Source organism: Hippoglossus stenolepis, chromosome 9 (assembly GCF_022539355.2).
Source record: "Hippoglossus stenolepis isolate QCI-W04-F060 chromosome 9, HSTE1.2, whole genome shotgun sequence".
NCBI lineage: Eukaryota > Metazoa > Chordata > Actinopteri > Pleuronectiformes > Pleuronectidae > Hippoglossus > Hippoglossus stenolepis.
In genome coordinates this window covers 14,202,986-14,227,034 of record NC_061491.1, presented here as the reverse complement: position 1 = coordinate 14,227,034, position 24,049 = coordinate 14,202,986, and the positions used below count along the sequence as shown (strand labels likewise).

General features: G+C 41.2%; 1 protein-coding gene across 2 annotated transcripts; it reads left to right on the top strand.

Moving 5' to 3' along the window:
- On the top strand, positions 1 to 23,584 carry LOC118115229 (DNA repair protein XRCC4). 2 transcript variants are annotated; one of them, XR_004697534.2, is made up of 9 exons: positions 1 to 152; positions 5,091 to 5,247; positions 6,214 to 6,416; positions 14,547 to 14,713; positions 15,356 to 15,502; positions 16,636 to 16,736; positions 20,019 to 20,151; positions 21,972 to 22,064; positions 22,402 to 23,584. XR_004697534.2 is itself a non-coding variant. In XM_035166254.2 (8 exons), exons 2-7 carry the CDS (start codon positions 5,109 to 5,111, stop codon positions 20,141 to 20,143), a joined length of 882 nt encoding a protein of 293 aa, XP_035022145.2. In that variant the 5' UTR covers positions 1 to 152; positions 5,091 to 5,108; the 3' UTR covers positions 20,144 to 20,151; positions 21,972 to 23,584. The 2 variants fall into 2 exon arrangements, 1 of the variants encoding a protein (XP_035022145.2); XM_035166254.2 differs by having other exon boundaries at positions 21,972 to 23,584.
- The last annotated feature ends 465 nt before the right edge of the window (positions 23,585 to 24,049 follow it).

Sequence of the window (24,049 nt, the reverse complement as noted above, 5' to 3'; positions counted from 1 at the left end):
AAAAACACGCACTGTGATTGGCTGAGAAGAAGGAGAGTTGAAAGTTGAATCGTGAACTGACAGAAGAAACAAAGAGTAGAAGCAGCGATAACTAGAGTTTAACACTCATAACTCTTCGTCTGGACGCAGCGGTGGTTTGCCCACAGAGTAACGTAAGTCTTCCAAAGGGAAATGTGTTCGTTAAATCTTCTTAACACAATCAATTACAACGAAATGCGTCCGACAGACACACTGAAAACTACGTTACTCTCCATGTAGCACGTTAAAGACCGACAACATAACCACAGAGCGTGTGGATATAACAATTTAGCACTGGTGGAGATGCTAACAGCTAGCTAATCATCACATGCAGGACCCCGGAAGTTATAAATATAATATTATTAAGCTGTCAACAATAATTACAGCTGAGATAATATATATATATATATTAATTGAGTCTGTATTTAATCAGGCAGTCACATTGAGATCAAGATGTCTCTTCCAAGAGAGGCATGAGATCAAGAAACATTCACCATCAGCCACAGACAATTAAACACGAGCAACAACAAAACACCACAGTCAAATAAATGAATGAAATAAGTCACAAGATTCATAAACAACATCACGTCGTAAATATTTAAAATGCCGACTGTAGTTTGAGGGAAGTTTATTAATCATATAGTTTAGCAGGTGCATAGCAACTGAATCCACGTTCTGCCAATATTGGTGCGTACCTGAGGGATGTCTAAAGCTAAGTTACTGGGTCTTGTGCTGTGTGTACTGGTTTTAAATGAGAGCTGAGGTAAATTGGAAGTTTTAACAACAGATCTTTATAGATGAATAACATGAGATGAATGTCTCTTCTCGTTTGTAATGGAGTCCATCCAACCGAGTGACACAGAGAACAATGACGTGTGGGGAATTAGTTGTTTGTGATGAAGCGTAATCTCCGTGATATACTGGGTTTAACTGCTGGAGAGTTGATGGGGCTGGAGAGTTGATGTCTCCATAGTCGAGGACTGACATGAAGGTAGACTGGACAATAGTTTTTGGGATTGATGGAGACAGACAATTTTTAATCCTGTCTGGGTTAGTTGTTGAATATGTGTTTTGAATGAGAATGACCTATGGAGCCAAATTCCTAGATATTTGCAAGAGTCTGTTTGAGTGATGGGTGCCATTTAATGTTTTAAGAGCGGGATGAGTACAATCAGTATTTGAGGTAGAAAATACTATGAATTTTGTCTTATCTGCGTTTAAAACAAGTTCATGATTATTATGGGAAAGGGTTAGGGTTAAGAGACTAACATCTCCTATTCTCTCTCTCTCTGTGATTTAAGGCAGACATTTTTTGTGGTCCTCTTCCCTCTCAAAGTTTTCACAATGAAGTCCCCTCCCTCCAACCAGCCGCGCATCTTGATTGCATTTAAACCATGTTTCACATCTCCCTCAACCCATCCTTCCCAGACACTCCTGCAGAGCTCTTCATGTAAGAAGAAGTCTGTCAGCTTGTTGACCACACATAAATAATGCTTTAGCTTTTTTTTTTAAATTATGACTAGAGTGTGGATGAAAACTTGGTGGGGAAAAAAACAAGAGTGAGAGCTGAGCAAGTGTAAACTTTAAACAGATTCACATTCCTCTTAATGTAAGTTTTATAGGTTTTTACAGCCCACTGACCAATTTACATTGCAGTACAGTACATGCCTGATTACTGCAGTCAAATCAAGGCTTGATGTAGTGTCAGTCTGTGTAAAATTTATTTTAGTTACGAGAGAAAATAAAAGGGTGAAACTCTTTTTTGTTACACATTTCAATACCATAAAACTTTACTCAAGTAATAGTAGTGTTCACAGGTTTTGATTGTAGAGAGAGGGACATTGGAAAGTGACAGCCACATGGTTTCTTTGCAGTTTTGACCTTCAAACAAAATGAGACTCAATTATGAGCATGATGGTGATGGGCAGTGTTGTGCTTCCACAGGTTGTAACGTTCCCGGGTCTCTACTTTTACACAGCCATAATCATCATTGAGAATTGCCGTGCATTTGTGATTGAGCTTAATGTAGGTTTTCACTGCTGTAGTTTATTCCTCTGTGAATATTGGAGATGTGAAAATGACCTGTCATTGTGCAGCTGAATTCAAGGTTAGCAAGATGGTTCCAACTTTATATGAAAGAGCTGAGATAAAGTGGACAACAATTGGAAGGGTAGCAAGGTATTCTGTTTTAAACCATTGTCCTATTGTTGAAATTAGTCATCTTTTAAGTGACCTGAATTTAGAGGTGACGTTTGAAGTTGGTGTGACAGCACTGCGTTACACTTTCTATCCTGAAACATTTTGCTGAATGAAGTAATATTTAATCCCTGTGTGATTTCAGTCGAATTTGTCTGATAGAAATGCTGTTATGCTTTTGTTCTCGCTACATTTTTCACCCAGTGGTTTTAAAGTGTCATCAGATCTCGCAGTAGTAGTAGCGTTTTTATGTTTCTGTGACCACACAATCCACTAAGATACGCTGCCAATGGTGTTAGATAAACCGAATAGGTCTGAAGCTTGTCACCAATGCCTTTTGCACTTCAGTTCAATTTAAATTTAATTTGCCACATTATATGATTACGATTTTAGAAAATGAACATCTTTGTTACACAGCACAAGTTGGACTATGACCCTGACCCACTGCCACTATATCACTGTCTGCTCTGCTGGCAGCAAGAACGTAAGCACTAAAAATGTCCATGGTTGAATTACAGTAGTTTCTACAAACTTGATCTTTAGGTCAAGGTCAAGTTTCACAACTCAGCTTCTGATCGGATCATAGTGTAAACCAGATCAGAGGCCAGATTTCAACCTTTAGGCATTGATTTATCATGCATCCTGTATTATCATTGCACAAGAGAAAGTAGTACAGAGAAATGAAAAGTGCTACTTCTGAAAACAGTGCAAATTATATATATACATTTTTTTTAAATCCGACAAAAGACACCAGCATAAACAAGACTAATGAATACATTAGAGTGTAGTTGCACTTAATGATGTGAAACACCTCCGGAAGAAATCAAGAGACCACTCCAGTTTTGAATCTGCATATCTACATGCATGGCATCACATACCGATAAATAGTAAAATCAGAGAGTCTGATATTCTTGCAGTGGTTTGTTAATTTTTTAATGTATATGTCATTATGTTATTGTTATGTTAGTTTATGATATATTTCTATCAGTCAAATGGCTTAAGCTAGTCAATACCTGGGCAGAGTAAAGACTTAAAGGCCATGTCTCCGTCTGCTGCTGTTTAGGGCAGCACTGCTTTAATCCCTGACGATGACAACAGGGCACTAACAAAGAGTTGTCCTTTTCATCTTGAATTGGAGAAAGCATGAGATGAAAGTCCAGTGAAAGCAAATCAAGAGGACAGGCCTAATTGTCAGGACCCATTAAAGAGACAGTTAACTGCCTTGGCTTACCTCTCTCTACTCTGTATGATCTTCTCATTTAAGACACAGGATGCATAATTACAGGCTCTATTTATGAGTCATTTGCCAACTATTGCCTGCACAGAGTTGTGTCTCACAGTTTTTAAATGCGACAGAAAGAGAGAAGAAAAGACAATAAATGGTTGAGCAGAAGAAAAAATTACAGAGGGCCTCAGAAAGAGGATGAGGCTGTATGTCAGAGCTGCAGGGAAGCTGCAGCTCATGATTTAAGCATTCCACAGAGTCTGTGTGCTGATCGAAATAACTGAACAGATGCTAACAGGAGGACTTCAGGATACACTTTGAACAACTCTCCATTCCTGACAGACAGCGCTGTTTATTTAATTTGAGTGTCTTTCTGTCATTACCACAGGGTCATAGTCGCTGCGGAACAGATGTTACAGTAACTAATGAGTAGCTGGGCTCACTTCATGGGGTTAAAGTTGAGCCCTTCATCCAGCCACACCCCTTCTAGAAGCACAAAGGGTCAACTTTAATCTGTTGCAAGGGTCCTAGTGTGAATGCACATATGCACACACTGGTGTGTGTATCTCTGTGTGTGTGTGGAGAGAGCACATGTGCATGTTTCATTCTGAACAACCTTGATTGTGTGCTCTGTCAGGGGGTACTAGAAAGAATCCCAAAAGAACGTGCTGTCAGGTCATAACTTACAGCATAGTGTCCGAAGGCCCTCATTTTCATTTTTTCCAACATGTCCAGCTTGGCTAACTACCACTTTAGCTGTCCTTTTCCCTCCATCTCCACACACTTTGCCCTGTATTTAAGCCTGGAAGATTCCCAACTCACCTCTCACTTCACGTGGAAGCACTAATCACATGTTCTGACCTGGACATCCGTAATCAAGTAAAACTTTCTCAAGCCTCTCGAGGAGATAAACAATGTAATGGTGGCGACGATTCTGGAAATGTCCTACTTGTCCCAAATTATCCACTAAAATCGAATAAATGAGATTTCAAAATTAACTAATAGTAGTCTTATCTAATGTGTAATAATGTAGTGTAGTCATTGTGTTTAGTGTAGCTTTTATAGCCTTAGTTGAGCTTGACAGTTTGAGAGCTTAATTGGATTCATCAATCCTTGAGGGGATTTTTTACCAGATTGACATTTGAAGACTAAAATAGTTTGACTCTGGTAGGATGTCCTCACTAATAATTCTTTGCATTTCATATCCTTAGATAAATGTACAGAAAAATTCAAATCATACAGCAACTCTGCCTTTATGATAATCTTCTTCTGTTTATCTTTAATAGCATGTAATTACTTTGCTGGTGGTCAGGGAGCCCATGCTCCCACACACAACCCTGCCAGAACCTGTTTATCTCCCTGTAGTTCCTCTGACTCAGAGACCCCCATCGAGGACACACACGAGGACTTTTATTACCAAAGCCAACTAGTGAAACAATGAGGCGCATTGTTTCAGCTGGAAGATTAACACAACCTTGCAACATCAAACTGTACTGATTGGACTTTCGTTGCATGGGGGCCCAGAGCCAAACACTTACAGTTGGGCCACTAAATGACTTGAAAACCAATGCAGTGGTCTTGTTGCTGGGAAAATGAATCACAATGATCCATTGTTAAGAGTTTCTGAATTTCTATGTATGATTTTCTGCAGGTCTACAGTTGGTAAGACATGAGTGGCACAGTCCGCCAGATCACAATAACCACTGATCCAAGTACCCCCTACTTCCTGCGAGTGGACTGGGCAGAGGACCTGGGTGCTGGATTTACATTAGCTCTCACTGATGGCAGCTCGGCGTGGATCGGAGAAGGTACATTTCATTCATAATAAACCCCAACCAATATGGATTTTTTGGGGCTGATGCCGATATGAGGGATATATAAAATGGCAGTGTTTTCTAAGATGTCGTTGTGCTAAATAAATAAATGCACATTTTTCCATTGGATTCTTTATTTTAGCAAACATGGACGCAGGTACATATATGTCTTTGAAAGGCCCATAGCGCCAAATCTTTTCATGGTCATTAGATAAATCTGTCAAGCTCTAATTCTCATGCAACATCTCTTGTGGTTTTATTTTGCTTAATTGTGTGTTTACATGTAATTTCAGACTTAAATCTCTTAACCATTGACTAGCCTTTGCATCGCTGTCCTAATTGTGCAGGCACCTGGCTGAACCCAATCTCATAATATTGTAACTCTGGGTCCTTTAACCGGAGGGACAGCGATGACCTTGTTTCATCGTCCCTCTTCACTTCTGTTCTGCAGCTTACAGGTGTATAAATTAGATTAAACGCTACAAGGCTTGTCTTTGTATGTGCAAGTCAGTGTTTTCAGTGTGTGTGTGTGTGTGTGTGTGTGTGTGTGTGGTTAAATATGCACATGAGTACGTTTTCTGTGGAAAGACACCTGGAACATAACTGCTCCCTAGTTTTCCATCGCTGTCCATCTGCAGAGCTGACAGGCAGCGATGGGGTTGTGACAGCTATGTGGGGGCTTCTGGGTCGTCAGCGTTTCAGTGTTTGATGTGTTAATTGGGACTCTCAACCCCTTGTGAGCAGCTGGGAAACAGCTGATGACATTCCCTTCTCTACATGCTTCTCTTAAAATCCCCTTTCACATGCATCCACGCACATAATCCTTGTTTATATTTTTGTCTGCAGTTTACCTTTAGCCCTCTGTCGGGTTGCTCTCAACTGTGACTTGAATATCACACAAAAATGAGAAAAAATGCCTGTAAGAGCAAACAGTGTTTTAAGCAACACCTTTGTGTTCAGTTTCAGAAGATGAGGTGACAAAGGAAGCCAGTGAACTGGGAGTCACAAGAGAAAACTATGTGAAGGATCTTCTTCTAGCACTAACAAGGAGTGGTAAAGGAAGAGGAGGACGACGGAGAGGGAGCGACAAGAAGGCGTATTCTTTCCACCTGACTCCAGATCACTGTCATCTCTCATATCAGAAGTTCTGTGATGACATCACGGTGAGCAAAAGCGTTGGGTCGATATTTAGAATGACTTATTATAAGAGTTGTGTATGTATGTATGTATGGTCCAGCTAACAAATCCTTCACTTTGAACAAAGTCACACAAGCAGCAGCTTTAAGGCTGTGCTCAGACAGATGCGGCCTCCAGACATGCACTGATGTTCGGGCTTAGATTTTCCTGAGTGGGCTACATGCTTGAAATTTCAGAGTCAAACATTTCCCTGGACATTTCCTGCCAGCCCCCTAGTATAATGTAAAAATTATCCCATATGAGAATACAGCAGGAAAATTCACAATGAAAAAAAAGGTGCCATCGAAGTAAAAGACACTGATGAAGTTGTCAACTTGGAAAGACAACAAGATTCAAGAGCTTTTGGCGATAAGGGCCGATGCCATTGTCAATGCACTGTAAACAAAAACACCATGCATTCCGCAACAGAATTAATACATCATGTCCAGCCTCCTTCCTGCTCTACCCAGTCGCCAACCCTCATCTGAATGTTCTGGACATTTTCCTGCTGGGTTCTTCTTATGTGAAAGGTAAACTCCTATTTTTTTCAGACGTTTACAGAGTTCCTGTCTGAACAGGTAGACAGTGGCACTGTGTGAAATATGCTGCTCGTTAATTTTTTTTCACTGGGATGGCCGTAATGGCACAGCAGTCTCATCAGTACCTGTAACAGTGGGCCTCCACCAACACCACTAACGTTGCCTGCACTGGCATCTTTCAGTGCAGCAGTTTGTTCTCTCTTTCCTCACATCAATATGTCTGCAGTTTCAAACTGCTTTTCTCTCCTCCTGACATAAAGCACAAAGTGACTGAAACTGTTGGCAGTATGGTTCTTCATTTGGATGATATTTGCTGGAACTGGTTTTGGGAGAATTTCATCATCGGCACCAAGAGCCCTTTAACAGGGCCTTATAAAGAAAAAGAAGAAAGTTTAACAGAGGCATAGCAAACTCAAGTGGGTATTTTTGAAAGGCAAACGTGGAATCCGCACATCGTGCACGTACCTCTTGTCCCTGTTCCCTGAGGAAAAATGCTACTAACGACATACAACAAAATGGAAAGGAAGTCTTATTTTTTACAGGGGGCTGTTAAAAAGATAAGGTTTATAGTCTTCCAACATTATGGCAGAATTAGAAAGGATTGGTTTCCCTCAGGCCACAGTTGAAAAAGCCAAAGATAGGAATCATTCAGTTTGTTGCCAGTCATCCGATTGCAACCGTACAAGGTAGATAATGGCTACAGTTCGTAAAAGAGGTTTGTTGATTGAACATTGGTCAAATGGTAATGCTGAGTTATAATGTAAGCAAACCCTGTCCTACATGAAAGCACATCTCCTGTTAAATGTATTCTACGGTCACAAAGAATGAAAAAGTTCTGTACTGTATCTCTGCTGAGGTGGTTCTTACAAAGTGAGCGACAGGTTTGATGGAGTGCAGGTCGTGTTGCATTCAGTGGACGTCGGTGTTATTCTTCCAAACTGAAAGGGATGCTTTTGCCTTGAGGGAGCATTGCACTCTGGGTCCTGGGAGTTCTGTGCAAGTAGAGGAGAGCAGAGGGAGAAGGCCAGTGGGTTAGAAACACTGTAGAGACCATAAAGCTCTGATTTACGGGCCGGGCCGTTCCCATCTAACAACGTTAAACAACAGTTGATTGAGAGCCTTTTTCTTTCTCCAACTACCCCCAGGCTGTCTTTGTCTCTGTGAGAGTGGAGCAGTGCAGACAAGTGTTCCTACAGTGTGTGTGTGTGCATGTATCTGTGTCCGGACATGTGCAGACATCTGTTGGTTTTAGACGAGGATGCCAAGCTTCCAGCATTCAGGTGTCAAACTTGACAGATCAGTATCTTCTTTTTCTACTCCACTGGCTAAAATGGCTAAAATCTTTAAGTCCTAGATTTCAATCCACTAAATATGCCTGTGAAAATGTTGAAAAATGCGGTTTCTCACGAGGTTATAAAAATCTCTGGATTTGTCCATTATTTTAATTGGTTTTTCTCTGATCTATACCCCATCCCTCCACCAAGTTTAATGGAAATCTGCTGACCAACCGACCAACAAAAAAACTGACGTATGGTAACAAAAACTGACTCCTACCTGGGATTCTTCTGGGGACAACCTTTGGCGTAATGGTAGATAATCAAGGCCTTTTTAAATGTAGTATAATAGATAATTCACAGTGCATTTCTGATGCCTGGATAAGCTTTGTGGCTGAGAGACAAACTGATGATTTGACTTTTATATTCCCTAATTTAAGACTTTAAGTGGTTTGACATGACATAAATGAGCTCTCTTCCTTTTACTGGAGGTTGTTTTTCTTCTTCTCTGTTGCCTAAAGGAGCAACTACACCACACAAAATGAGTAACAAATCTGTCCATTCTCACGTCTATTTTTCAAAAAAAGTAATCCAATACTCACAATGTTGCTAATGGTATCCTGCGTGCGTGCGTGCGTGCGTGCGTGCGTGCGTGTGTGTGTGGTAGACACAAATCTAAGAATCCTGGGGGACTATATGCAAAACTTTGCAAACTACCAGTCTTGTCTCACACCTGTAACACCTTTTTTACCCCGCTGCTGATGGAACATATTTTCCCAGCCAGATAATTGGAGGGTGCAGAAATGGCCAAAAATGAGGCAGGTATCCTTTGGGAGCAGAAGAAAGGCGGGTAGAGACGAAACAGGTGGTGAACTTAACCTGACTAATATTTTATGTGACCCCAGAAGTTGTAATGATGAATGTAATTTGGGTGTTCGTTGTTAAACTACTTCTCAGCAGGTGTTTAAATGGCCATGTCAGACATTATCCCCTCCTTAATGTCTATTTAAGTACTGTATCAATCTGTCACTGGTGGGGGAAAAAAATCCAGCACTGACACTTGGCAGCACAGACACTGAATAATCTTGCAGATTAAATGGAAGAGACTATACATCTGTTTAGGATCACCTCATTTTGGCTCACACTTGACAAGACAACACAAACTTTCTTTCAGTCTTGTGTTTTCAAATCTAAATTCACCGACATAAATTGAATACAGGTACTTTAGTCTTGAGCGCGGCTTTATTTTACATCAAATACATGATTCAGTGCTGTGACAAGCGGCAAGGTAGACACACCAATGTTATTCACATGCTTCCCTTCAGACCAGCTTCTGTCCAGGGAGACTGGGACTCTTAATTCCTGACAGTTGTGGTTATTGAAGCCACAGGATTCTGGATCAGTCTGTGTGGACGAATGTGACACGGATGTTCCATGTTTTGTGATTGTCACACATGTGTTATATAGTTCACTGGGGATTCCTGCTGTGGAGCTCGATGGCAGCCAGCAAATTCACTGGAGTAGTCCATTTCCTCTCCGCCTTATAAAATCAAATCATAAATTCTGAGGTGTGGAGAACAGAACTGATATAAAGGTCTAAAAGTGAAAACTTTTCAGATACAGACACAATACCAACATACATTTTTACGGGACTTATTTCTAAAGCCAGTTTTTAGCAAATTTGAGCAATAAAATGTTATTGTTAAATTGCACAAACCAATTCTATTGTTTGCAGTAAGAGCAGCGCCCCTTATCTGTGCTTTCTCAGAACCATCAGTGTCATCAGTGTGGTTATACCAAAGAGCAGCATCTGCCACCATTTGGATCTTTTCAACAACATTAGTTAATGTCAACAATTTGGAGAGACCAGAAGAGAGAAGCCTTATTGTTGGTGAGAAAACCTTCAATGCCTTGAAGTGGCCAAAGTGCTTTTCTTGTGGTTTCATAAAAAAAAATTAAAATCAACAATCATCGAAACACTAAAAACAAATATGAAGACATATTGGTTACATGTTTGGCTTTTGCAGATGTATTCAAAGTTTTTGTTCTGCTCTTGGTGTCTGGGAAACTTTGGTGCAACAGGAAACCAGATTTCAAACCTGACCACATTGAAAAGTCTGATCCTCCGACGCATTCCCCCCTGCTGTCACCACCAGCAACCTCCACCTCATGCTAGTTGTTCACTTACTTAAACTTAATCTCTCTCGTTGATGTGTACATTATACGTGACATAATCTATTCTTGCCCTGCTACAAATAGTCTGAGAGAGAAAGTGTTTTCCTCGTGTTCTGTGCCATGCTGCAGCATTCCCGTTGTTTTTGAGAGCATCTATTTGTTATCAGGAAGGGACTGACTGCCGTCTCCCCTCACTTCCTGCTCTTTATCTGGCCTCACGCCCCTGCACGTCAGATGGAAGGGAGTTGATGGGACAAGCTGAGCTCCACTCGAGCCCACTCATCCCATATTGTGCACCTCAGCCCACCCTTGAACACTGTCTCTTTGTCATTATGCACACCGTGCTCACCCACTCACTTCCCTGTTCCCTTGAGCACAATAGTTATTTTCAGACGAGAAGTTTGATCACTATTGTTATGATGCGGCCATTGTTCTTGTCTTGCTTGACATTGTGCAGATGCAATTGATAGCTGGACTTTTTAGTGAGAAACGACATAAATGAATATGACAGACATTGTCAAATTGAATTACAATAATATCCATTTTATTGATTAGTGCTTATTGATTAAATTGAGTTTATTGTCCTCTAATCATTTGAAATAAATGGTGTGTGAGGTCTCCAGCTGTGTGGTGGCCGTGTAATAAGGAAAGCTTTGTGTCCTCGGTGTCCACAGTGGGTCGTAGTATAATTTTCACTGTGGCTGTGTTCTTTTGGCTCCGTCGTCCACACCTACGTCCCCCCCCCCCTTCTCCATGGGTTTGACCTTATGGTCTGGCTAGCTGTCTGGAGATGTTCACACAAACAAACAGATAGACCACACACACACACCCACACACACACACACACACACACACACACACACACACACACACACAAACTAATCTGTAATATAATGTGACAAAAAATCGTCCTAAGGAGATGATTTTTAAAATCACATATTTTACAAAACATGGGTGTTAACAATGTTTTTTTTTTTTTTTTAAAGTCTTGTGCCTTATGCTATCAGAAGCTGAGCCATTAACTTATCTTTGAGTTGTTTTAGTTAAGAAAAGCAGTAGAAATATGTGGCAGTGGGTTGTGCATAGACAAACAGTCTGACCTCCCACACCTTGGCAGATGTTAGCAGCAGGGAGCAGACTGACCTTTAACTTTATCTCTGTGTCTCAAGAGAGAAGCCAAAGCTCAAGAAAATAAAGAACTTTCAGCCTTTTGCTGTCGTTCAACAAATAACTTGAACCAATAATAAAAAAAGGTTTTCATTGTCTGTCACTGATTAGTTGAAGTTATCATGCTGCTTGGCTACATAGTGAATCTTCCCTCTTTCCGTGCAACACAGTAAGCTGAAGGTAAACCTTAGCTGATGTGGAATTTATACTGTTTACTGCAGTAGTGAAATACACAAACAAACTTCTGTATTTGAAGGAAGAAACAAACAGCATCTGTATGAGGGCTATTTTCTTTGTTGATCCAGTGAATGCAGGTTGTGTTTCCAGCAGTTTTGATCCCTGTGTCTGGTGTGTTAAACTGGTAACATTGTGTGAACATGCAGGATAAGAACATTTATGGTCTTAGACGTGTCGGTGGGTAAAACTGTGATGACTAAGTTAAAATGTGGAGATACTGGTGTACCTTCACATTATCCCTCCTCACTGATTCATTACCAAATGACAGTTACAGGTAGCACAAGGTAGAGGAAAAGTCTTCATGATCACTTACACTATTCAAAAAGCCAAACACCACTCGTTCTCACTGGGCCTCCGCCTGCACTAGTCTCACCATTAATGGAGGACTATGTGGTACAAACACTGAATCAATCTCATGTCACACAAAATCCTTTTGAATCCCGAAGAGGAGCCTGCACGGGATCACGGTGACATCCTGATGTTTCTCTAGGTTTTTACGAGTTCCTGGGAACCTCGCGCTCCTTTTAGATCCTGGGTGGTCTCATCTAGTCCAGATCCCATTAAGATAAGTTTAGTGGAATCACTGATTTCGTCGTCGTGATCAAGTTAGGTATTGGCAGCCATTGCAAGAGTTTTCTCTGGGTTTTTTGAAAATTGATTAAATCTATATTTTTGAATATAAAGTAAATATAAAGTAATGTAAAGTGAGAGGCAGGGGAAGAGAAAATAGAGGAAAGGAAGAGAAAGATGGATGGAAGTGGATTAAAGGAAGGTATAGACAGGTAGGTTGAGGTAATGAAGCTGTGGGAGCGACGTGAAGCGAATGTCCACTCACTGAAACATGTTCTCGTTCCCCAGCGGAGGGAAAAACAGCTGTGTGGCCTGCCAGGACAGAATCAACCTGGGAAAAAAATGACAAGTATTTTATGAGAGCGTTTGAAGATGGCGGCTTTATTATAGTGGGTCTGTGACCCCTGAGCCCAGCCCAGCAGATTTAGCAGCTCATCACCTTCTGGTTTCCCAGTGCATCGTGAGCATTACCTTTCCCTGTGTGTCTATGAATGGGAATGTCTCCAAGGCAACACGCAAATGAACATTGTGCTGCCATTTGAAAATGTGTTTCGTCAGGCAGCTTTGAAGGTAGGCAGTTTTCACTCTGTGTTTTATACTGCGCCTCGAGGGATTCTCTAGTTAATTATTGTTTGCTGTAATTTGACTCCTGTTTTACCAATTTAAATATAGAGGGCTTCAGTGGAATTTAGAACATTTTACTAACTAAATGTTCAAAAAAATGTCTGCATTTCTCTGTAGCCAGCAGTAATATCCCAGTCCTGCTGTGTGACTAAGTGCCAAACTGCAAACTGAATGAGGAATGTTTTATTACTTCTGAAGCCTGCCTGTGATTCCAAAGAGCCACTGACAAAACCCAACAGAGGAAACTGTGTGCTCACTTGGTCAGTTTACTGCCGACCAGTCAATTCATCCTGTTTTTCTCCCAGACAGAAGAGAACGCCTCATCATCCTAAAAAGTCTCCCACTTCAGAGAAGTGTGATGTAATGGTTTTGTTGCACGTCCATATTGCACAACGTCTTGGGATAGCAGCGAGGTGCAAGCGCTTGCTCATTTTTCACTGTAAGCAGATTTCAATAGCTGCTTTCGAAGAGAGGATTAGGCTATTGACTCAAATCCGGCCTGTTACTCATGTCAGGAGAATGGTGCGAGATGTGCTTGGCAACTTCCTCCAGCTTTTCCTAGAGGAACCCCAGGTACTCCCGGGGCAGCTGGGAGATAACTGATTAAATCCAGTATGTTTTCACCTCCTAGTGGGGCAAAATCAAAGGTAAGCACCCAGAGGTTATACTTACCATGTACCATGACCTACATTAAATAGATAGTTCACCCAGAAATGAAAGTTCACTCATTATCTACTCGCCACTATGCCGATTGGGGGTGTTTTAGTCCACAAAACCCTTTAGCAGTCTCAGGGGGAAACAGTGTTGCAGAAGAATCATATACAATTGAAGAAATTTGCGACCAAAGCTTGAGACGTAATAAAAGAACAGTATAAAAATAACATGCCTCCATACTGCTCGTGTGGTGTCATCCAAGTGTCCACAAGCCCCGACATTCATATTCGACTCGAAACGAGGTCATTTCCACAAGTATTTACGAATAATGAAGCAAGCCAACCTGCAGAGAGAATATCATTGCGTTATACTAAGTTAACTTAGTGATACTAAGTTGATGTTCCTGTAATTTATAATAAAGCAGTCCAGTTGTATTACCTCTGCCAAAGAGGTTGTGTTGTTTGGTTGTTTGTTGGATTATCCAAATGCCACTCAATCGATTCCCATGAAATTGAGTTTGAAATTGAGTCATGCTCCATGACTCAAGAAGAAAACCCATTACATTTTGGTGCAGATGCAGATCAGGGGGCAGATCCAGGAATTTTCCCCCACTTTTTAAAATATTGTTAGACAGGGCATTTTACAACATTTTAATTATTTCTCAGAGATTAATTCATGGAACTTGATGACAAATCAGCCAAGTTTAGGGGACTGATATTTCTGAGTGTGTGCAATTTGTTGCAGATAAAAATCCAGATAGTGAATTTAAATGTGGTTTCATAAGGAGACTGTTGGGCCTTGGTGGAGGTATTCCTTTCTACTGTGTGCCATTCTGATTTTATTTGGCTTTCAACTCTTCTTTTCCTCTGTCCTCCAGGTGGACTTGGGCTCGGTGGAGCTCCAACCGGCTCCAGACCCTCTAGAGCTGAACCGGGAGATGATTGGCCAGTCCCTGAAGCGCAGCACAGATCTGCAGTCAGAAAACTGCCGGCTACTGGAGGAGAACTGTGGACTGAAACAGGAGCACCATCGAATACTCACAGAGTAAGAAAGAGGAGGAAAGCAACTCTGCTGGTTGTGTAAAATGTGTGTTTATGAAAGAATATGTGATAGAGAGAAAAATGGGAACTACACAGAAAGAGTCAAATTGTTTGGTGTTCAGATGATCAGAGCTGGTATTTGTTTTTTGATCCTCCTGTTTGCTCCCTTTGCTTTTGCTGAGCCGCTAGCTGTTTGTATTCACAACAATCACCCAGTATGACATCATCACTGGTCGCCCATTTCAGAGGGATTGAGGGTTCCGCCCAGTGTTGCAAACTGATCTTGTGATTTCGGGGAACTGACTCCAAATGATTTACTTACGTCTTTTATTTTATATTTCCCTGGCAAATTACATGTTTTCAAATATTTTTTTTTATCTTATTGTTTATCTGCGTCTCCATTCCTCTGACAACAAATTACACATTGTCAGACCTGGATACTGAGGCTAACTTATTGTATGTCTGCACAGGGTGGAGGCATCAGTATCATCCATCTTAGCAAATTGCTCTCAGACGGCAGATCAACACTAAACCTCAGCTTTTAAAACATGTAGCTTTCTGGCTGTGTGTGCATGCGCACATGTGTAAATGTGCAACAGTGAGTGTGTTTTTTTGCACATTGGTGTCTGTGTGATTTTGTCTCCAGGCTGGAGAAGCATGTTCAGGATAAGAAGATGATGGAGAAGAAGCTTTACTCACGTTTTGTCCTGGTGCTGAATGAGAAGAAGGCGAAGATCCGGGGCCTGCAGGACACCGTCCACCAGCTCCAACAGACCGCTGACAAGCAGCACAGGTCAGCAGCTGCCATGAACCCAGATTTCCCCTGCCCTCCTCTGACTCTGTGATGCTCTAGTATACCTGGCTAATTTGCCTCCTTAAAAATAAGGACCCAGAGAAATCTGGTTTTCAATTACAGGGTTTACTGGTTGATAAATGTGCTCAGAACAAAAAACTGTGTCTGATACTCCGGACAGTAAAGTTATACCTATCAGTTGATACCGTGAGATATAGACATGTAGTTGTGATTTGTTAATAGCTTCGGGGGATTTACATCAAACGCTGTCAAGGCAATATATATATATATGACTATTTTACATTTCAACCCACATCATTATTGATTATAAAGCTTCCCAGAAATGTTCTTTTATTATCATCACTATCAATGAATCCATATCTATTAGTCTGATGAATATTTTTTCAATTAATCAAGCCATTATTTGGTCTTTAGAAAACTGGAAATTCCTATTACAATTCCAAGAAATGCAAAAATATTCAGATGAGGAAAGAAAAAACTTCAGAAGTGGATGGAATCATCAAATAGGAAAATAAGGATTAACATTTATCACAATATTTGCTGAGTTACTTTCTTTCAATACACTAATTGCTACACCGCCAGTCCACACGTTAGACTACTTTACAATAACATGTAATTCAACATGTTATTTTAATTATGTAACTCATCACTAACAGGCCTCTTGCATCACAGCACCTTTGATTGTAATTGAGGGATGAACATTTCATGAGTTACACTGTATTGTGCAACAATTGCTTCAGCATTTGATCAAATTCAGAATAAATCATTATAATCTGGTCATTGCTTTAGTTGCTTGCAAGTTCTTTTACCACGTCGGTCAGCACATGTGGTTTGCCACACTACTGGCTTCTGCAGAACACTGACAATGGCTCAATTGTTCTTCTGTACAAGCCTCTGTTAGACCCTCCGTCACTGCAGGCCAACGTGCTTGGATGGAAGTTTTACTCATAATTGCTCCACACATGTCGGGCTTTGCCACTGTCCCTTGTGGTCAATAATATTAAGTATTGAACGATGATTACCTAAAGGTTTGGCCAGAACAGTAAAATGAGATGCTCGTTTTTTTTGTCTTTTTTTCTCTTCTCCTCTCAAACTTGGGTTATTTCTTCCAGTGACGATGAAGCAACTGTGGATGAAGATGGCAGTCAGAACAGAGGAGAGGAGACCGTTCCGAGCAGCCATCCATCTCAGGAGCAAACCATCCTAATCACAGGTGTGTGTGTGTGTGTGTGTGTGTGTGTGTGTGTGTGTGTGTGTGTGTGTGTGTGTGTGTGTGTGTGTGTGTGTGTGTGTGTGTGTGTGTGTGTGTGTGTGTGTGTGTGTGTGTGTGTGTGTGTGTGTTTTTGTGAATTTCCACAGAAGGAAGACTGAATATTTCAGATTGAATAATTGGGTGTCACAATAGTTGAAGTTTTTTCATCCTAGCCTGCAACTCAATATGTTGCAACAGTAATGCTGATTTTAAAAAACAAACAGAAAAATCCCCCTCTAATTACTCTGATCAGAATAACAAAGGCCTTGGAATCGGAGCCGAACCAGTGCAATATATGAAATAATGAGAGCTGGCAGTTAGCTGCGTGAGTTTATGTTATATATTTATAAAGATGGACAAAATGACAGCTCTCAAAAGTGAAGCCACATCATCTTTATTGACCCCTGGTGGCAGGCTGCAATATAGGTCAAAAACCCTGCCTCATTCAATGTTCGTGGATCAAACTAAAAAGTCGAAACACACATCAAATCATCTTTTTTCAAAGTTGGTTTCTGTCATTTCAGATAGTTCTTTATCACACTGATAGTATGTTAAAGTTAAATTGCACCTAATCTTAAAGTTGTATTTATATGTGCATCCAGTCTCAGTGGGTTAATGCTACATATTAAAGGGTGAACACAAACCTACCAGATAATGCATGCATCAGTCAGATAGGGTGAAAGATGGGGCCACATAAGCGAAATTTAAATATTGTTCCATCTGTTGACGTCACTCATTTTGGACTCAGGGCACCTTTGTCTAAATTTTACGGTTCCACAAGCAGAAGCAAGAAATTGGGCTGCAGTATTAGTTACACTTACACCATGTCTTATGAAACTGGGTGTGCAAGTGTTGAACATGGCAAACGTTCGCCCATTCCCGGTACTTCTTGTGATGTCATAGGTCACGATGTGACTCAGTAATGATGTCGACTCTTCAGTGAAACTCACAGGTTTTAGCTTTCCTTTACTAATTTACAGGCTAATAAACTTGACAGTTGAACGTAATTGATTGTGCAAGGAGTAGGTTTAAAAGTGAACTTAAAAGCACACAAGCAGAGTGCGTACCCTCGGGTAGCTGGGTTCTGGGAAACACTTGTCAGTGAGTCATAAACCCACCCAGCAGAGTCCGCTGTGATTGCTTGCACACGGCCGCCCGTGAGGTGGTCCTCCTCTTCCTGCATCACGCAGAGCGGCCGTGATGTCACATGTGCTGATTCATACCCCCTCTACCTCGGTGCTGCAATCTGCTGGGATACCCCACTTATCGCTCTCTCAATGGCCTTGTTTGTCTTCGGAGCCAAACTCCAGGCACCCCGAGAGGATAATACATTTGCGAAACACGTTGATGTCGTAGTGACTTCAGCAGATTTAGTTTTTTTTGGCCCTCACTCACTCACACACACATACACACAGACACGTGTACACACACCCTCCTCTCCATGCTCTCTCTCCCATCCTGGCTTCAGTGAAGACGAATGGAGGTTGTAGATTGCGCAGTATGGGTCTTGGCTCACACACTTTGTTGTTCGCAGTCCAGAAAGCTTTTACAGTGGTTTCTTGTGTTTTCAGCCTGTCAGTGTAAATCACACGGCACCTCTGTCTTTACTAAATGCCTCAATTAATTTGTTCAACTCTTCCCTTAATATTCAGTGTTTTAAACATTGTGTGTGTGTGTGTGTGTGTGTGTGTGCGCGTGTGTGCGTGTGTGTGTGTGTGTGTGTGTGTGTGTGTCTTAGTGTTTATTCTAATTCCCCTGTCTAACAAATCAGTCTCTAGGCGGTTCTCTCTTGGCAATAATTACCGCACTAGAAACAAGACACATAGTCATGTCAAACGCTTTTACAATATGCTAATGGAGCCTAACGCGTTGTTAGTCCTACAAGTTTGCATCAATCTGCCAGGAACTAATTGATTTATAGCCAACTTCACAGTTGTTGGAGAACGTGACACATAAAGGATGAGCTCTAATAGTCTTTTATGTTTAAATATTCAGTAAACATACAAGTAAATGAAGTAAATTTAGGTGAATTCGAGACCTCTCCGACATTTATTGTGTTCGGAGTCGGCACCCGTTCGGCTATTTCAAAGTTTGACACATAACAGAATTCATGTGCACAACAGCAGATTGATGTTTTATTGACTTATGTCAGGAAGCAGAAGTATGTGCTCTCCTGATTGACATGGTAGTTTGCACCTCTACCCAAACCCAACATACTCACTGCCCCTTTGACATGTGCGGCCCCAGTTGATCTTCATGCCCTATAGGCTGCACTTTCATTTTGCAGAGGCCTGATAAGAGAGAGGAGTAATGACTTAGCAGAAGAGGAGACAAAAGAAGAAACTCTCTCTGACCTGATCCCCTCAGGTGCAGCATCTGATAGTGACAGCATAGGAAACGCATCACCCATCGGGGGGGGGACTGGACATAAAAGAGACAGAGATGGATGAAGGAGAATAAATGGAGAGAAGAGAGGCTCAAGGCGTGAAGTATCAGGGAGGGAAAGGAGTAACAGGAAAGAAATGTGATGACATTGAAATTGCTTCTTTTTCACAGTCACAGTGTTACATGAGACTCCATTTTTCATTTTACTGTGAATATCTACACTAGTATTATTTCCACGAGTTTGATCTTTTACTCAACTCAAGTCCTCAAAGTGTTTTCTTTTTATCTAACACAATCCATCGATCTGTGGATCCGAGCAGGCCAGCGGCAGTGTTAAGGGGCAAACAGGTGTGTTCATGCGTCTGTCTGTAAATAAACAATTGTATCTGAGTGTGGCCGGGCATGTGTGGAATGCCAGATCTCTATTTCCGATAAAGGTCACAGGACTTTAGGTGTGGGGTTGTCGAAGGGGTTAACACAGGTCATCTGAAGATAATTGCCCCCGAAACTGCAACAAATGTGCCGAAATTGACACTGATGGAGAATCACTTTAGGTGATGAAGACAGAGAATTTTGAGTCCGGTAATAAATCCAGTGGAATCATCCCACAAATCGGAAAGAAGACCTCAGCGTGCAGGCATTTCGAGGCGTCTGTTTCGAGGCATTCAAGGAACTTGTAGTCGGACAGGGAGAAGTAATTGTGAAGAAATGTAAATGTGAGTTGATTTTCAATTGACATGATTGACTTTTCAAACGAACTGCTCTGATTGTTCAGGTATATAAATGATGTAGAAAGAGGAGTTTTCTTAACAGTTTTTGTGTGTGTGTGTGTGTGTGTGCTGTACATTTTTTATGCAGGTCGTAATCTTGTGTGCCACGGCGTCACTGTGGACCACACGTTTTCTGATAACGAAGACGTACAACCGAGACGGAAGCGCAGGTTACTTCGCGCTCCAAGCACCGAGTCCTCTGAGCAGGAATAAAATCACAGGTCAGTCACTACCTCTGCCCAGGAGGCTGTTTCCCCCCTGTCTGTTTATTTGTTGGTCTGATTATTTAGTTATTTTGATGTGGAGCGGGATCAGGGGGCGGATCTAGGATTTTTTTTCCTTTTCTCTTACTTGGCGAGATGGGGCGTTTTTTTCAAAAGTTTCCTTGATTTCTCAGAGATGAATTCATGGATCTTCATGGAAAAGTATCAGGCATGTTTGGGGACTGATATTTATGAGTGTGTGAAATTTGCTGCAGATTCAAATTAAAATCTGTTTCTAGTGAATTTGAATGTGGTTTCATTCGGGGACTGTTGGGCCCTGGTGGAGGCGTGTTCTTTACTGAGTGTTATTGTAATGTGACTGATGCAACCACTGTGTATCACAATATTTAGTATCAAAGTTCTTGAAACTGTTTTCTCTTGAGTACTTAGATGTTTTAAGAAGGAGTTTTTTGGAGTCTCTCTTCACATGCAGTGGGGATACAAATGGCCCTGCAAGTTTTTTGTTTCCGTTCCAGCGCTCAGACTAAACAGAAAAACCATCACAGTAACAGATGTCGAATGCCCTACTGAAGTTTTAATCCGCCTTTCCTTCCCCACTTCCGCCATTAAGGAAGCTTGAATCATCATTTTGATGTCATCATTAGTGGTACAGGCAAAACCCACAAATGCACACTTCCCAGCATCCGACAGTGTCAGCTCCAACACTTGCATATATTTCAATAATTATTTAAGCGTTTTTCTTCATCTTACATCTTAAAACACAGATTGCTCCAGTCATTAGGATCATGCACAACTGCTCCTGCTGCCTCTGGCCTCAACACTGCTCTCAGACGTGGAGCTGGTTTACAGATGCTACAGAATAATTACACTGTCCTCCCAATTAATGATTCAGAAAAACACATTAAAAGCTACAGTTACTTTTCATATTTTATGTATGGGTCTTAAATTCTGGAACTTTACTGATTTCCCTCCTGGGATCGTGGGTAGAGTTTGTAAAACATTTCCATGGCTGTGAACATCTTAACAACCTGACTTCATAAGGACACACTCAGTGGTGGGTCTGACTGAGCTCTGCAGATAAATCAGCTTCTGTTAATGTTTGGGTTTTTCAGAGGTGTCTCCTGAATATCCGGCACAAACACGCAATGTTGTGAGGTCTCCTTCCTCGTCCAACAGCTGCACGCTTTCTCATCCTGACTCACTGCGCCAGAATGACCCGAGGTTCTGTGACTTCCACATTCCACCTCAGACTAATACGTCTATTTAACAGAAACTTGCATCTCCAAAAATGGTGGTGATGTGCGTCGGAACAGTAATAGCAGCTCTCAGTCTCTATCATGTTGTCAGTCAATCTATGGTACATATGAGTTGATAAACTCGAACCACAGTTGTTGCTGTGACACTTCTTTTAAATCCAACAACCTCATAACATCCTCCCACAGCTTACATCTGGGTGTTGGCTGGCAAATAAACAACGCTGCAAATTACTGCAGTGTGTGGTGTTGCTCAGTCCAGCTGAGACATGACAGCAACGGCTTCTGAGTGCAATTGGAAACATGCATTTCTTCTCTCATTTGCATCTTTGCCTTTGCATTTGATCAGATTTCATTTGTTGCCCACTTGTTTTTTTTTAACAAAATTATCTCTAGCAGAATACATGATAATGTTTGTATCAATGTATTAAACTGTATTTCATGGATTTTATGTAGTACAAAATATTACATTTAACATGTGATGTTTGTTTTATAACAAAATATTATATTCTACCACTAACCTTTTCTCTCTGTCTCCTCTCCACCCTCCTCCTCGACATTCAGATGATATCCAGGACTCGTCAACATGATTGAAGCCCTAAATCGAATGCCTTTTTTCTGATGAACAAGTTTTCTGGATCCCTATCGAGCTATGTGGTGAGCTGGTCAACGCTTATCTCAATACACACAACCAAAACCGTGACAACCAGGCAACCGCATCCTGAAGGTGGCCCCAGTCTTTATGCCAGATTTGGTCCCAAATTGTGAAAGCGATTTTCAGAAAACACAAGCATGTTACTGCCATCTGGTTTGCTTTAACTGCGACAATTACCTGCCAGAGTTCTCACGAGAGACTGGCTGCTCGCCTTGCATCCTCTATAAATGATGAGAGGATGAACAGTCGATCACAGCCGGTTGTGCCGTAGAGGCTTTGCCCAGATGCGTTAGTATTCGTGTGGTAATATTCACTAAATGCCCAGCAGTGCTTCCTCAGGAGCTGATGGCGCTGCTGGTAAAGACATGGAGAGCATGGCAGAGAACTGTGACCAGGAGTATGGAAGCAATTTCTCAAGAGCTTGACTTCACCCTGTGCTCGAACTTGCGCTGCCAAGCCCCTTGGCCTTGGCTCTGTGTTAGACCAGAGGAAGAGTAACAACTACTGCGGCACAACAGGCTACACCCAGAAAACAGGGTGTCACCACCAAGGAACCGAAGCTGCTTTGTTGCTGCTTATTCATCATGTCTTGCTGATGCTTTCCTCCCTCTTTTCATTATGAAAATAAACCGTATGCCATCTCTTTCATTTCCACTTTCTAAACTAGCATTTTGCAAGAGATAATTTGTCCCCCACGTTTCCTTCTTGTTTACATCTGCCCTTTTATTGTGTCGATGTTCTATGGCCCACACTACCTGAGGCCTGTTTTTCAGTGGGTTAAAAGGGTTATGTTGGCTTCGCCTCTTCGCCTCTTCGCCTCTTCGCCTCTTCCTTTATCTCTTCTACCAGCTTTAGGTCTCAGGGTCATCCCACTGACAATAATGAAGCTAGGTAGACCTGACCATCACCATTATTTGACCATTCTACCTCTGACTTCTGAACCCGCCTGCCGTCTTTTATAATTTGGATGATACATATATGTCTGCTGAAGACCACAGGTGGCCGCCGGGATAATCCCGCAACACGCGCTTGCTGCTGTAGTAATCCCTGAAGGAATGTCACACTCCTTGATAAATCCTGTCAATAAAGGCGTGTTATGCAGCGAGGTACAGATCGGTGACCGGGGATAATTGACGGATGGGCGCATGACAACGTGCTGTGGAGGAGGAGACAATGTGGGAAAAAGAGGAGACGCCACTGGATCTTTGGTTTCATTCAGAATAAATAATGATGCTGTGTTTTAATGTTGACTATTTTAAAACATAACATTCGAATAAGGAAACAACACAAATTGGTGTTGTTTCCTTATTTTGACTAGAACCTGATTTTTTTTTTTTTGTCTCTGGTAAAGACTGTATATATTTCTATTTTCAACCAGTTAACTGATTTCTTAATTGGATTTTATTTGTGTATTAAAAATACTCAGTGGATATATTCATATTTTAATTATAATGTTTAACATTATAAATGTTTTTCAAGTCTTCATGCAAAATATGTGTTGTGAAATGTTCCATAAGATAAGGCCTGTAAAATGTTGTCAGCTTTACTGAAATAAACATTTTACATTGCAAAAGTTTTGCCTTGTGTGCATTTTCTAAATCTTGAATCACTAAGATGTAAACAACAATGTGGACTGAAATTTGAATGTAAATTAACATGTGTTTATTGGCTAATCCTGAAATATTCAGAGGAAGTCGTCAGCTTGAAGATTTTCTATTTAGAATAAAATATGTGAAGTATTTCAGACGATGAAATAGTTTGCTGACGTAAAACTACAGAAAAAGTTTGAAAAGAAAGATACGGGTGTTGTCAAGAAAAAAGCTTGAATATGCTTGCATGAGCTGTACATGCGAAAAGTTAATTTGCCACTTCTGCTCTCCCATTTGTTACCTGTATCTGGAGGGAGCGTGTGCCTATAATCTTTATACATTGATGACATCAGGTTTTTGAGCACCAACCTGCACAAAAGGCATAAATTATATTGAGA

Excerpts from the sequence above, each read along its gene's own strand:
- LOC118115229 (XM_035166254.2), top strand. The coding sequence starts at position 5,109 with ATGAGTGGCACAGTCCGCCAGATCACAATAACCACTGATCCAAGTACC. Across the intron at positions 15,503-16,635 it reads ACCGCTGACAAGCAGCACAG|TGACGATGAAGCAACTGTGG; the intron begins GTCAGCAGCTGC and ends TATTTCTTCCAG. Across the intron at positions 16,737-20,018 it reads GCAAACCATCCTAATCACAG|GTCGTAATCTTGTGTGCCAC; the intron begins GTGTGTGTGTGT and ends TTTTTTATGCAG.